Source organism: Pyxicephalus adspersus, chromosome 6, assembly GCF_032062135.1.
Source record: "Pyxicephalus adspersus chromosome 6, UCB_Pads_2.0, whole genome shotgun sequence".
Taxonomy (NCBI): Eukaryota; Metazoa; Chordata; class Amphibia; order Anura; family Pyxicephalidae; genus Pyxicephalus; species Pyxicephalus adspersus.
Genome location: NC_092863.1, coordinates 31388836 through 31404861, shown reverse-complemented (window position 1 = coordinate 31404861; position 16026 = coordinate 31388836). Strand labels below are relative to the sequence as shown.

The window sequence follows — 16026 nt, the reverse complement described above, 5'->3', positions numbered from 1 at the left end:
TCAAGGATAGCATGTTTTAAAAATGGGATAGCATGTTTTAAAAATGCTTTTGCAGTGCCTTAAAATTAAATTAACCCTTTACAGCTTATTTTAGTGCCATTTTAGATTATACTGGAGCTCCACATATGATCAGCTAGGCTACCAGACATTTATGGGCTTCAAAGTTGGATTAGGAGCTGACATGAGCAAACTAGCAACTACCGGTATGTTATCACCAGATCCTTGAATTGAATGGTTTTGACAAAAATTAAACTGTTTGATCAGTGGGGTTTAGTTCCAATTTATGAATATGTAACTATTTTACTGAATATAGCACAGGTTACCTTAAAAAATAAAACAATAAAAAACATTCACAAAATGATATAACTGGAAGCTGGAGCTGACCCTTAATGACAAGTAAAAAAACAAAATGATAAATCATTTATTAGCTAACCAGATATGGTAATTATACAGTTCTGTAAATCCAGCTATTCTCCGTAACATTGCTCTGCAGGAAGAAATACACTAACAGCATGAGTTGCTTTCTCCCTGGGGGTTGCATAAATTGTAAAACAGAGGTACAACATCATATCTCACTCAGTGGTATAGCTCACCCCAGGAAACTACATAACGCAGTGGAAGGGAAAACATCAGCACCTCCTCCTTCAGAATTACAAGTGTCACTTCATTTCCAATAAAAGAGTGATGAATCACACCGTCATTGTATTTGAGAAGCTCTGCAAGATACTTTTTACTCAAGCCTCTGGCAATACATGGATTAAACATTTTGTTTTAACTGCGTGTATTGCTCTGGTGTTTCTGCAAAATTGTAATTATTTACATTCATAATGTTTAACATAACAATATTGTATCTCAGGACCACAGTTGTATAGGGTAAAACATGATAATATTTAGTGCAGTTCTATTCTATATTTTATTTTAGGATTGAGCACCAGTGTATCTTCCTAGAAACAGCACTTTCACTTGCAGCTGTGGTCTCAAACTAGAGGTTAAAGACCAATCAGCATGGTTCCTAATAGGGTGATCACAATGGCATTCAATTGTGGTGATCACATAAAGTTTCCTAACTTCAAGACAGATGGGGAAGTTTAGAACCTCCCTGAATGGGATGGAAAAATCTACAAGGGCACGGACAGCAATGAACAAAAAAACTCCTTTTTAAGCTAAGGCATGCTCAGTATGCTTTTTATTGCTGTATCATTCCTACTGAAGATTTCCCATCATTTCAAGTCAGAGAGCTGCTTCAACGGCAACATATGTGTATAATGGAAACAATTATAGACTATTATGGCATATTTGACTATATTACACATTTTATACCATATCAAAGAAACACTTACACAATCTTCATCCTGAAGCACATTTACAATTCTCTGTAGAATCTCTTCAAGAACTCTAAAGTAAGAGACAGCAACATATATATACATCAATATTAAAGTTCACCAGAATCAACAAATGAGATAGTAAAAGTATTACCAAATTTGTAAGCATGTATACATTTAATGCTCCACAGCAGAGTGAGTGAATGCTTGTCTTCAGACTTTTTTTGCCTGATTGAGGATTCCCCTGACTTTAGTTACATATAGTATAAAATATATAATAAATATATATATATAAAATATATGTATAGAAAAGAAGCACTTAAATCATTTTCATGTCTAAAACCAATTTATTGGACGCCAAAGGCTTCTCAAATTGGTGGCCAGTGGAGGGAACCCCCCCCCCCCCCTTCCCTTCCTTACAGTGGTGGCTAGAATTCTACCTTTAAAGACAACTAAAAACATCATTAGAGCCATTCAGCTGAATCTACCTAGTAGTGTTGGGTCCCAGAAGGAACTTTGCAGACAACATCAAAGTGGAGTTTAATCAGCCACAGTTCAAAGAACCCCTAGCAATCTCTGGAGTAACCCTGGAGTGCTAGAGAAATCTGGTTGAGAATGCCCCCTTTTACAATGGTGGCTAGAATTCTACCTTAATAGACAACTAAAAAAATCATTAGAGACATGCAGCTTACTCTACCTACTAGCATTGGGCCCCGTAACCATGCAGGCATCATCAAACTAGAGATCAATCAGCCACAGATCAAAGAACCCCTAGCAATCTCTGGTGGAGCCTTGAGTGCCAGAGAACCCTTTCTGAGAATGGCCTATTTATTATATGAAGTGATGATGATCACTTTGGTCATCCTATCATGTGCTTGGCAAAATTCTGTTTTACATTAAAAATAAACATTCTCTGCCCCTATGATAAAGGAATCCATCTGTGTCATGCCTGATATAAATTATTCTAAGGTAAATGGCACATCTTTCTTTAGAGGAATATGTACAGCAAGCTGGGCTTCCTCTCACATGTCAAGATAAGAATTTTGACTTTTCTTTTCTTCAGCTGCTATTTTCTGAATGGTTTTTTTTATCAGAAACTTAGAATAAGCATGCTGTAGAAAATATTGTGTTTTACAGGTCTATGGATGCAGGAAATCATGGGTTTTGAACAAAGGCATTTCTCTTTATGACAATGTAGTTATGACTATTATGGTTTAATTTATTGAAACAATGTGATAATAAACAACAACAGAAAACACTCTTACCGTGACTTAACTGAAAAGTTTTTGCCAAGGGAAAGATGTTTTAGATGTCTACTTCTGCCCAGAGCTGGGACAAGGGAAAGCAAATGGGAATCCAAGCCTGATAGAAATCAAGCAGTATTACTATGTGCAAATCCAACACATATATTTTTAAATAAATCTTTTAATGAAAAAATGTACTATTTATAAAACAATATAGGAGCATGTACAAAACTGTACAAAGAAGTCTGCTGAACTTTAAGCCTTAAGCATAGTGAGGAGAATAAGGCCAGATTCCATGCCTGCTTTACCATCTCTGCTTTAAAGAAGTCTTGAGAAGTTGAAAAGTGCAAAACAGCATAAGGAAGCAAATCCGAAGATACAAAAGACTAATGAGAAGACTAAGTGGTTAGAATGGAACGGCTGCAGTGTGGAAGAACTTTAAAATAATGTACTTTTTGGAGGCAACAACAAATAGGTTATTTCAAAAAGAGTTCTTACCATTATCAGATATATTCAGACTTCCAACGCTGCTGATGGGTGGAAAATGGTCCTGTAATATCTGAGCACCTGCAGCGCGCAACTAAAACCATATGGAAATACCCTTATAAGTTAATTTTAAAATCAGAAGAAATATATATTATTGATATAGAGTCATTGTATAATGCACATGATTTACAATAAAAATACCAAACCTGAAATTAATTTAAACTGAAAGTGGCTTAAAATGCTGGTGTATAATATACTAAACAATACTTGTCAGCAGTAATAAAAAATAACAAAAAGGGATATTTTAAACCAGATTTTAGGTACAGTGTTCCAAACTAGGTAACATTTGCTTGAAATGGATCTTAGCACTAGACATTCTAATTTATATGAATAATTCAAAAAGGTTTTTACAGTCATTAGGTATATCTTACCTCGCAGCTGCTTAAGTCAAGGTGAACATCTTGGAGGTGAGTGTTAGAACATAAACCCTGCAACATGGCCCTAGAAGTGAAAGAATGAGCTAATGATGTCAGCATACAGCCTTCAATCAAGTCACTAAAGACTAATAATGCTTTCTACCTTCTTGCATATATGAAAAAAAATAATTTTGACTAGAGCAAGTACAGTGTCATTTACAAGTAATATGTGAATTCTATTCTAGTTTTTGCATGCCATTTCACACGGAGCATGAACCATAAGCCTCGATGTTTCTCTACATATATACAAAAATGGAACAGATCACATTTGTACTATGTCATAGTACATGCAATGCATGCTTTCCATAATTTCCACGCTTTCCACAAGCAGAGTACTGTAATAGGCACTGTACTCCCAGACCACCTGTGATTGTCCCTGTGGACATGGAGGAGGGGAGAGGGAGTAAGATTCTAAATAGCATGAGAACTGGACATTACGCTGGCTGGGCTGATTGATATTCATTGCAACGTAGTTGCCAGATGGCAGAATAAATGATGTCAGATCTTTCAAGGATCATACTGGATAAACAAGGTTTGTGGTGTGGATTATATATTTGAATCTTTTTATTGTTTTTTTGTAAGAAAGAAGATACTAGATATGTATAAGCATGCTAATTGATGGTGCATTAATTAACATTACATATATATATGGCTATATGACATGGTGTTGGTGTTGTCACAAAGTGCCTTAGAAGAGAATGAAAAAATATAAGTACATTTACATAGTTGTACAAGGGGACATATTAGGACCATGGCAGTGGAATAAATACTTTAAACCTCTACAAAGCAAATTTTAAAACCAAATATGATAATTGGTGTAAATTATAACTATTACTTAATTTCCTTTCCAAAAACTTATTGTATAGATGTGTTTCCCTGTAGTAGTGGGCCTGATTTAAAAGAACCCCTCCAAGGCTGGAGAGGATACACTTTTATCAGTGATCCTGGATGATTCAACACACCTGGAATGGATTTCTTTCTATTTGTTAGCAAATGTTTTTTAATACTGGACCAGATCCAATCCAGGTTTGTTGAATCACAATAAAAATAAGACATAAATATACCTGCTTGCATTGTAAAATAATGTTGTAATGATTGTAAACATTTTTCCAGTCTCTCACTGTTTTACTCATACAGAGATAGTTTTATAGAGCATGTCTATGAAAGTTAAAAGAAAAATGTTTCCAGTGTCCTTTATATATGTGTATATGTACACCATGGGTATATTTAAGGTCACAGTACAAAATGTATTTTTTGAGCCAAACATGCACATTTGCTACAAAGAATTTGTACCATTTATTGCTGGGTTTGTTTTTCCATTTTGTATGTAATGTTTATGTGCTGAAGAGTTTTGCCATGCAACACAGAGAGATAGCAACATGTCCTACTTTTTTGCTGCCAACATGAACTAAAGCCATAGAAAATAAGACAAATGGTCTTGTTCTTGTATTGGGACTGCTTTAATCAATGCTGCAGGTTTGAATGAGCCCTAAACATTTTTAGATGGATTTTCAGATGATGTTTATATGCAGTGGCCACAAGCTTAAAAAGAGTGCATTCTGGGTTGTCATTAAATATTTATAGAAACAAAAAAAAACTAAATATTTTACCTCAAGAGTTCTGGGGGCACTTTGGTTCCACTAAGTGATACGTGGGACAGTGACAAAGAGCTGCCGAAAAACTTCTCCACTGATGGCAGTGTCTCCGGAGTGCGCCTGTCCAAGATATATTGGGTAAGCATTGTATGATTTTTGTACATGTAAAATAATTTTTTTTTATTATATTATCACTATGTGTTAATGTTTCATTAAAGATTGTTTTATATAGTTTATTAATATATTATATATACATAAGGAAAGGTACATTTTCACAATATATAGGTAGGCTCTAACTAAGCAAAACATCTAGCTAAGAACATTTAGGCAAAGACTTTAATTGTATATTTGACAACTGCTGTGGATAAACACCAGAATATGAAATTCCTGCAAAAGCAGAAGAATAGTCAGAACAGTAGGATAACTGATCTGTCACTTGGTTGGCTTGGAAAACTTACATCAGGTGGCACAGTGGAGAAATTACTTATGTTCAGAACATTTGTGTTTATAAAAATACAACTTGGGGACAGCCATACTATGTTCTGTAGGTAGTACTAGTCAGATTTGATCTGGCTAACAATAGACTTTATTTTGTCAATGGTGTATTTGATTGTATCACTACTTAACCTAAAAAGTGAATAATTAATACATAACATCCTAAATTACATTAATGGTAATCGTACAATAATACCTAAAAATATATATTCAATAAAAGCCTGCCATTCTAGCAATAGAATAATCATCAGATTTTAATCAACTTTTACCATAAGCTCCAAATATTGAATTTAATATAAAATATAACTTCAGGCTCAAAGAATCTTACCGGTGTGACAGAGAGTTCTTAGAGAGATCGAGATGTGAGAGACAGGAGCAGCAACCAAGAGCCAATGCTCCAAATATCTGAAAGGAGAGATAATACTGCTTTTATATCTCTATGCTTTATATCCTAAAGTTATTCATTTATTCTTCTTTTAAGCACTCTTTATCAATTGAAAATCTCAGAATTCCTCCACCACCATGTTCTCTGCAAACATTCAAATACTTGCACAGCTCTATTCTGCCATTCCCAAGACAGACAAGAGCCATTCACTATAGGCATACAGCTGTCATCCATAACCACAGCACCCACATCACTCCTCACATTCTCTTACAGTGTCTACAGCACAGTCTGTTCCTGAGAGATCCAAATAAACCAACGAATTTGGATGAGACAGAAAAGTGTAAAGTGCCTGGAAAAACAGAGATGTATTAGTTATTAAGAGTGTGCAGAAGAGAGGTTTAAACCTAAGTGGATCATAAGATAGCTGTAAAGGTAGCAGGTACCACAAACAGAGAAAAGATGACTTTCCTTATTGCAAAACAAGCAGCATAGATTACTGTAGTCAAATAATGGAAATAATAGCAATGGATAGGTTTTTTTTTTTACAGAGGGTTTATAAAGCTGCAGATATCTGAAAGTAGGATTATACATACAGCATGGACAACATAGAGACATACTGTATTTTTCAGCTTACTAGGATAATACATTAGATATCTTTCTAATATAATATATTCTAATATGTCTGAACACCTTGATAAGCAGGAGCTGCGTTAACTTAAATGGTAAGTTTTCAGTGGCAGGAAAAAATTTACTACCTTTACAGACCATATGACTGCTCATATAGATACCCTAATACTATTCTACTAGATTGTAAGCTCTTCGGGGCAGGGTCCTCTCCTCCTGTATCACTGTCTGTATTAGTCTGTCATTTGCAATCTCTATTTAATGTACAGCGCTGCGTAATATGTTGGCGCTATATAAATCCTGTTTAATAATAATATTAATAATAATAATTCTTCATCTTTTTGCATAAAACATCTGAGCACTGTGTCTGTGTACTGTGTAGCACCATGTACAATTAGGCAGCCCGCTCCTATATATTGATCATGCACCTACTCGACTTCTCTACATAGTGGATATATATACAGTACAGTCTCTACAGGCTTCTAATTTTCTCAGATATTAATCACCTCCTGCTCCCTGATTTGTTGTCCCTTTGCTCTCCTACAAACTTAATAATAATTACTTATGAATTTTAGGTTTGCATGATTTTTTAACTGGCCGTGCCAATAATATGTTAGCATACTGTGCTATCTGCATTAAAAACCCTCAGTAAAACCACTTTGCACCCACTTTAAAGAAATCAAATTTTACCCATAATGTAGCACCACTTTCTTATTGGTTTATAAACAGCAAGAACAAAAAGAACTCATAATCACATATAAGGAGAATTTTGGGATGAATGAATGAAAACGCTTTAAGGAAAAAGTTCAGTATATTGCAAGCGCACATGCATAGAGTATATGGCATACAGTGTGCATGTGGAAAAGAAACATGCAAGAAAATAGATAGTAATTGAAAGGAATATAAGTATCGGTAGATAGATGAAATATAAAAGCATGCATTATATCTGTTTTTTGTTGTTAGGGGTCAGTCTCACATTGGTCTCCTCACTCCCGAGAAGTCCAGGGTTCTTACTGAGGGTCAGAGAGTGCAGCGAGGAGGAGAAGAGAGCATTCTGGCAGAGAGACTGACACAGAGAGAGTGCTCCTACAGAAAGAAAGTTCCACAGTAATGTACACTCATACACAACATTATCCAGGCACAGGGGTGTCATTTGCAGTGCTTTCGCCACCCATTCCTGATATCATTTCCTTTCATACATAATTATTACATTAATATATTAGATCATATAGTACCATCATAACATATTAAAAAGCCAAATCATTTTATTCATCCTTGTACCTCTAGATGTAATGTTTGTTTTGCTCAGGTTCAGGCTCCGAAGTCCCGCGTGAAAGTACAGAAACTGCTGAGAGAGTGCCGAAATTCCTAAAGAAAGTGTAATATGAAATAGGTTTGTATACCAACAAAGACATAATTACATGCTTTTATGGCAAATATAAGTGTTGTTATATGACACTGAGATGTATGCACAATTATAGAAGTTGGATTACCTCGGTCTTCCAGCGGGTTGTGTGATAGGTTCAGTGAATGCAATGAGGAGGCTGAATTATCTGCCAACACAGAGGCCAAGCGGAGAGCAAAATCACTGCAGGAGAGAGAGGGACAGAGAGAGGAGGAATGGAGAGAGAGAGATAAGGGGTGAGAGAGAGAGGGAGTACTGTTCTTTTGGACATAACAAAACTAGTCTGACACCATATTTATAATTTCTAACTTTATAATGCCCAGCCATTCTGTCATGTTCTTTGAATATTTACCACCAAGCTTCACTCCATATTGTCATACATACATGTACTCTGACTACACCTTCCAGACAGTTACTCTTAAAAACCATGTAATCACTTGCACAATATTGCAAACTCTTGATTGGAAAGCCTTGGTTTCCCACCCATAAACATTTGCTTTGTCCTTGTTCCTAAATCTAGTTTTAAATCCACCCAGCATGCCCCATGTGTTCCTATCTCCCTCTCTTCCCTTATCTCGGTATCCCATGTATTTAACCCTCCTTCTCTGTCTCCCTTTCTCACGCTCTCAGTCCGCAGTCCTCAAGGATTAGCTCCTCTAGGTGTTGTGAGCGGCCCACGCAGTGCAGGATCTGTTCTGTCACCTCTGATCCCTACAATTGAAATAAAAAAAAAATCAAAACATATCCAAAAACTAACATTTTGGTACAAAATATGTACACTATATTCTGTGTTTACCAGTTTGAGATTTGCCGCCTGGAGCCTGAGAAAATATTGATTGTATGCAAGAGCAGCAACAACCAGAGCCAGGTCCCTGTAAAAGAAACAAGGTACAGTGTAACTAGGAAATAATTGAGCCAGTGAATGTTCACATCACACTTTTACTTTTACTCTCTGACCTGCTTTCTAGATGGCTGAAGTCTTGCAGGTTGAATTCCCGGCTGTCCTGAGAGTGATAAATCATATCCACATCCTATAACGAAACAGTTTTTCTTTTATGCCTCTGGACACATATTATCTATATATAGATGCCTGCCTCTGTGTGTAATTAAATTCTGCTATGCAAATTCGTCATTAAAGTCGTCACTGTCTGAATTGCAAGCCACATCCCAATTTTCGATTAGTAATTTACTGTGAAGTGCACTAAGATACACCACCCTGGGAGAAGAGCTACAATGGCAATTTTCATCAGATGCTCCTGAAACAGTTGTTTAGCTATGCAATAAAATCCCTTAATTAAATTAAATTACAAATATAATTATTTTTTTACCCGCCATCAGAGATGGTCAACCGTCATGATCCATATGGTCCGCCACACATTAAAACCAAGCAGCTAACGCTTTATTCCCAGTTCAGCTTTGCAGGCTCCTAGTTATCTGTCTGCTGCCTGCTTACTATTTATTGCCACTAGTATAAGGCGAGGATCACAAAATCAGTTGTAGAAGTAATTATTACCAAATACCAATTATTTGGAAGGTCACAAAGTCAGTGTCTTTGTTTTCTACTTTATATTAGCTGTTGGCCTGAAGTTGCACATTCATTTGTGTTCCTTACCCACTGCACCTCTTCTCTGCAACAAACACCGTTGTAATCACAAAGCGCAGCATACGTCTCCGAAAAGCCACCTGGGGGAACAACAGTAGTTGTAACAAAAGGTCCAATGTCAGAAAAGTAAGCTTAAACTATTTTATTCTTAAATGTTGGATTTTTGTAATTGCAGGAGAAATATAATAATATAAAAGGATGACTTTTATTTGCACTTTATAAGGTTGATCTATTTTATTACTTTTGGGAGAAACTGAAATAAAATATGTGTTATAATACCAATTAAAGAACCTCAGACCGCACCAAGGTGTACACTTGATAATGGCCTTGTCAAAGTTGAGCCGTGTCTTCCAAAGCTGCATGTGCCAGCTCAGCTCAATAACCTATAATGTGAGATTCCATTTATAAGTATATTAGATACTGGAAGGAGAGGGGGTCGTGGAGGAAAACGTCCTAATTATTTCAGTTCTGCTTTAATCAGCTGTACCAATTTATAATAAAAAGATTTCATTTTCACACCTGCTATAAAATACAGCTAAATGTTGAATGTTAATGTGTATATCCTACAGTCTTTTTTTAATTAATCTTTTTGTTTCATGTTTTTGATAATAATAAAGCTACCAGAAATCATGTGCAGATTTTTGACTATCCTGTTGATTTACAGGGCCATCTGATATTTATTAAAAACCATATCAATGCATAAGGAGAATCTGGGGAAAAAAACTAAAAATTCATTCCATGCTTTTACTGAATTTGTTGATCTGGTGTGCACTGCTTTTTTGAAAATGAGTTGAAAATCTAGACAATATGTGCACAAAGGGATAATTTCAGTAATTTTGGTAATTAATGAAATGAAGGTCAAAGTATGAATAAAGATGCTACCGGTAGATGTACCAAAAGAAATCATGTACATACTTCCCACAAAAACATTCATTCTTGGCTGTTCTTTGTAGCAAAGTCTGTCTGTCTCACAAATTTTTTAAAGCACATGAAAATAGGGATTGTTGTAGAACTCAATCATAATCATTATTAAGGTTGTGTACTAATATGAGAAAGTTTGATCTATCTAAAGTGGACCACCTGTCCCATCCATTTACATACCCAGTGACCAGTTGTTTTTAAAAAAACAAAAAATATTTACTTTGATATTTACCGCATTTTTGCTAGTATAATATTAGCTTTTTAACCTTGTTTCAGACATTTTGCAATGGAAACATTAACTTTACAAGGAGACTAGTTCATTTTAGTCCTGTTGTCCTATATGTAGTAATTTAAATCCAAGTTAAAAGTTGTATTCATTTATTATATCATCACCAATTTTTTTCTTCAAAAAAGTCTACTGGAACACATACAACCATGACAAATAGTTTTACCAGGACCCTTAGGACATCTGCTCACTGAATACAGACAAGACAAGTGAGATGAGAACAACTGTGACTGTTTTTCTCTACCCACAGTAACCAATGTACAGCTGCCCCAGGCAGGTAGGTATCTCCATGCCCTATGACTATATTAGTATTGTTAGCTATATTAAGTATTGTTAGTATAAAACAATTACCAATGTTGCAATGTAAATAAATAACTTATTGAATATGGCATACCACTGATGACTCCTTATGTGCAATTATTTTTTTGTGACAAAGTGGTTCCTAATAGCTGGTGGCATTGCCTGTGTTGGATAGCTGGACCAGTGTTGTCTCCCTAGCCAAAATGTATATAAAGATATCTCCAAAAAGTCACGGAGCAGCAATTTTTTCCTCGAAGAAATGATGGCCCATACGTGGCATTTTGATCCTTCAATCTGCTCCATAGTATAGGAAAACATTAGACACTTCTTAAGGAACATTTGTGGTGCTTACTGTTTCCAAACAGCAAGTCAAAATGGCCAGGCTGTTGAACACAATGCTCCGAATGAGGCAAAAGGATTATTTGTGGAAAATGTAAGCTAGACCATTGTATGTGTTTTTTTGCCATAAGTTTTAACATAATCCATTGTTATGGTGCACCTCCTACATTTTTCCATTGTGTCTGACAGCACTGACAGCAAGCCATGGTCGATGACTTTACATAATAAGTAAGGCAGAAAAATCAGATGTTCATGATTTCTTGCCAGTTTAAAAACTGAAACTGGTCTAAGGGAAACATGTTTTTTAATAATAATATTTGTAGACCAAGCACAAAAACGACTTATAACAGAAACCTAATAATCAGCTTACTCTTATCTGCTATGTGACCTGCTTAGAAATTAAAGCTGGTTAGGCAGGCACCACAGAGCTTAAAATTATATTTTTCAGTACTGATCCTACAAGCTAGATGATTTTTGGGTATTTTTTAGTATACTGCAAAGTTTTATTACCCTATATGTATGAAAAAAAAAGCATGAAATGAATTAAAGCACCTTTGACACTCTTTTCCAAACAGAGCAATCCTTTAACCATAATCATAGTATATCCTGCAGTTAAAGAGGGGTTAGACATTGTACAGCTTCATCATGATTTATCTAAGTAGCAGTAGCATTTGGAAAAACTTTTGGAAAGAAATAATTCAGAACCAGTTTATTCACCACTTTTAGATTAAATTAAATTAAAAGTGGGAATGTGTTAAAATGTGAAAATATGTATATATATATATATATATATTCAAATATATTAAAGAAGGGGGCTAAAGATGTTGCAAGCTACTGGACAGATGATCTGCGGGCTGAGTGCTAACATACTTTAAGGGCTTCAATATCCATAGAAACAAGCACAGACCCAGATTGAACTTTTATATGTTCTATTGTTTGAAGGGGGTAGAGTATCCCACAGACACAGAGGATATGATCACCACTAGGACTCATTATTAGTGTATTTATTTTGTAACGTCTATTCTCTTTTTCTCTTTTGCTCCAGTACTAGTACAATGACATACTGGATTTTCGGCTGTCCAAACAATAGCCTTTGTACTTGAACTTCCCCTAAATTATTAGGCAATGGTTCAAATTTAGTTTTGTCTTTACACAAGGCATCTTGCTACCTTAACTGGGAATACTCACCAGTTTTTCCAAGCCTTTTTATATACCCATCCTTAACAACATCTTTCATCTATACCAGTAAACACACACAATCAATTTAGAGTTTCTTGTAGCCCCCTGAAGAAGCCAAAGGGGGTAACGCATAGGGACAGAGAAAAACTCATGTATTATACCATTCATTAAGTTATTATTACCATATGCTTCACCAATGCACTTTTTCACAACATAGTTAAGCACTGTAAAGACCAAAATGTATGTTGTTGTAATCACTTGTGTTTAACTCTGTATAGACGTGCACTGACTTATTATTGAAATATAATTATTTCTAAAGTATTAGTGTTGCCTCAAAGAGCCACTCTTGTCTCTTCCAATGAGATTGTGTTTATGATGAAGGTTAATGACAATGGCCCTATAATTTATATGTATAACCTCACCACATATTCCAGTTGTTGCTGGCAGCCCTGCTATGTCTGAATTTGGGGAAGAATTCCGTGAACTGTCCGTAGATTCGGGATACTGTCGTCTGACCAGGCACCTGTTAGATAGAAATAAGACGTCACAACAGTATCAAGAAGAAGAGACATGAATATTATTCTTGTTTATATATTACCAAAACAAAATCTGGACCAGAATGTATAGTTAGAGGTAAAGCAGCAATTAGGAAATAAGGTTTGAGAATTCAGGCTTTATAGTATAAGGTAAACATATGTATTCAGGATAGTAAAAGATATCTAGAGCCTATGTTTGTATGGTTACTGGCAGCCCCTGTTTTCTGTGTTGTCTTTTCTGAATGATTCCAAAATGTAATAAAAAATTATAATATTAGGGCCTGGCCTACATGGTGGCAGAATCACACATTTCTGAAGAATTCCTGGTGCTTTCTTGTTAGCTTGACTTGCTAGGCTCTCTCTTTTTAGCAATGACCAGATGAAGAAGTGAGTGGTCATACTGTACGGAAGGTGACAAATCGGTATTAAAGTTTATGTTCCCCTCCTCCAAGGTAATATAGTACAATACAAATTAAAACATAATCACATTGTCTTTGACATCCCTGAATCATCATTCATTCTCCAGGTAAACCTTGTTTTGGCAGGATTTGTGGTGATTTTCTAAACAGCAACCAACTTTTTAGGAGGTTTCTGGCATTTTTTCTAAACTCAATCTTTGGGGTTCCTGTCGGGCTCCCTGTCCTACCTAGCTTTTCTTTACCTTCATTGCAATCAACTTTGGTGGACTGTGTGCGCTAGTCATGTAGATCTAGTTCTCATCCTTTTGAAACCTCTAAAGAGATTGACGTAGACTTTTCGAGTAACTATGTAGACCAGCTCTTTTTACAGATTCTTGGAGGTATCGGATCTGTCTGATTTCACATGAAAAGAGTTTATCATATACTTGGTCTATGCCCCCTGAGATACTGATGGGCTTGGGTATATGTTTTTGCAGAATGCTTTGCCTGGTTGTTGCATGGAAAGCCTTGATAGCAGCTTTCCAAAGGAGGCTGATAAACCAGGCTGCAACCCAAGTTGCACTGGTGCCTGATAAGTCTAATGACTCATCCTTGTTACCACTTTTTTCATGGCCCGGCTCACAATATGCACCCTCCATCTGGGGTCTCTAGATAGTAGACCTGGTTTTTGCATAGTTTGTTTGGATCTGATCTGGAGAAGTTGAAGGAATGACTGAAAGCTTTGCTTTGGCTAGCCATATTCATTGCACAAGATATGGCCAAGGTTTTCAAGCAGCTATAAATATTGACTTTTCCATACTCTCTCATACTTTCTAATTCAACAGGAAAACATCCAAATTTATTCTGGTGAAAATGTGGATTGTTTTGACCATCTCTTCTATTACCAGAATAACAAGAACATTTTAGGATTAGCCAGACAGACAGTTGAGTTGTTTTATCAATTGGTCACCTACCTATTTCTTCAGCGGTTAAAACTACTAACATGGAATGCCTTTGCTTTTTGAGGCTGCATTGGGATGAGCCCTTTATTGAAGGTGTCCTGTACTTTGCATGGTCTACTCTTGCTGGACTACTGGGATTGGCATGGACCTGCCTTGAGTACTGCTGTTTGAAAAGCTGTGTGCTCCTAGGTTTATTATTTGAATGGATTCCATGCTGGTTCTATCTCCCATATACACCAAAATTCAAGCCTTTATAATATATTTTAGTAGGGCAACAAAGTCTTTGTTTAACTTTTTTAATGTGGTCCAGTAAGCTTTTAATGAAGTAGTAGGGCCACAAGACTCACATGGTACACAGTCCTCTCCCTATAAGTAGGCCTACACCTGTATCATTGGCTCTAGACACGTGGTTTTCATGCCATTTAAGCCTTTCCATACATGTTCCTATCATTAGTCTCCCTTTTCTTCCCTTTTTTAATTTGTGTTTTTTCTTTCTCCTTTCTCTTGCATCACCTGGACCCCAGAGAACATTTCTCATCTTTTATTTACCTTTACTGTTGTCATTATGTATGTTCCCTGTCTTTCACTACTTTAGTATGTGACATTAGATGTTATCCTGATATAGTAAGGCCTATCTCTCTTTTATATATGTGTGAAAAAATATGAAATAGTGAACTATATGCCTCTTTAAATATATAGATTTGTTTATTCAGTTGCAGAAATTGGTGCTAGACTGGTCTAAAAATCTTTTTTGGGTGTGTGTAATACACCTGGCCTCTCCTCCTCCCCTGCATGTCTCCAGGTATCTTTACCAGCAATTCCTAGTTGTCATTTTTATAGCCAGGTGTGCCTTTTTCTACACAGGAGCACATATTTCTAGCCAGATTATTAATTCTTCATCGTGACTTCTATGATTTATTCTTAGTCGATTAAAGAAGTTACCTTTGCTCTCCATAGGATATGGATAACATTGCAAGTTAAAAAACCCCAACAAAAACTCTGTTTCTATTTAACCCTGTTGTAACCCCTAGGTAATCCTATTCATCCCTATTGAACTCTTTGCTTCTCTTCACTTTTCTAAGGAAATATTCTGCTGTGGATTTTTATCTGTTTGTTTTTTTTTTTTTTTAGCATAAACTTGATTTGGTAACATTTGTTTGTTCTAATAAATTATTCAAATTTTTTACTGATACGTTTCAAGAAAAGCGAAAAATGAAAAATGCTTTTATTTAATTTGCAAAACCTTTTGCTATGCTTTGTAATATAAACAACACTAGTGTCAGAATACACAGAAAAAAATGTGAAATGCACTTTTTTCAAAGGAACACTTTTATTTTTTGCCTATTGTTAGCAAATAAAAAATAAAATATTTTTTTTTAATGAAAACGTCTTGTTTGTGCAAAAAAATGTATTAATTTTTATTTTTAATAGGGAAAATGTAATACTTGAATCAATAGAACCATGTCTGAA

At 35.6% G+C, this 16026-nt stretch overlaps 1 protein-coding gene across 3 annotated transcripts in view; it reads right to left on the bottom strand.

The window, feature by feature from the left end:
• Window positions 1-16026, bottom strand: part of CARMIL3 (capping protein regulator and myosin 1 linker 3) — a 51129-nt gene that overhangs the window by 19928 nt on the left and 15175 nt on the right. For all 3 annotated transcript variants that reach the window (XR_011921353.1, XM_072415111.1, XM_072415112.1), the window contains exons 6-20: window positions 13083-13183; window positions 9645-9715; window positions 8990-9063; window positions 8829-8904; window positions 8655-8743; window positions 8121-8215; window positions 7909-7995; window positions 7604-7713; window positions 6275-6352; window positions 5947-6023; window positions 5139-5243; window positions 3484-3553; window positions 3065-3146; window positions 2588-2684; window positions 1341-1395 (exon numbers count right to left, since the gene is read on the bottom strand). Coding sequence is in view for 2 of the 3 variants with exons in the window: in XM_072415111.1 (XP_072271212.1) it covers window positions 1341-1395; window positions 2588-2684; window positions 3065-3146; window positions 3484-3553; window positions 5139-5243; window positions 5947-6023; window positions 6275-6352; window positions 7604-7713; window positions 7909-7995; window positions 8121-8215; window positions 8655-8743; window positions 8829-8904; window positions 8990-9063; window positions 9645-9715; window positions 13083-13183 (1267 nt within the window). In the remaining variant the exon portion in view is untranslated. The remainder of the gene's footprint in view (window positions 1-1340; window positions 1396-2587; window positions 2685-3064; window positions 3147-3483; window positions 3554-5138; window positions 5244-5946; window positions 6024-6274; window positions 6353-7603; window positions 7714-7908; window positions 7996-8120; window positions 8216-8654; window positions 8744-8828; window positions 8905-8989; window positions 9064-9644; window positions 9716-13082; window positions 13184-16026) is intronic.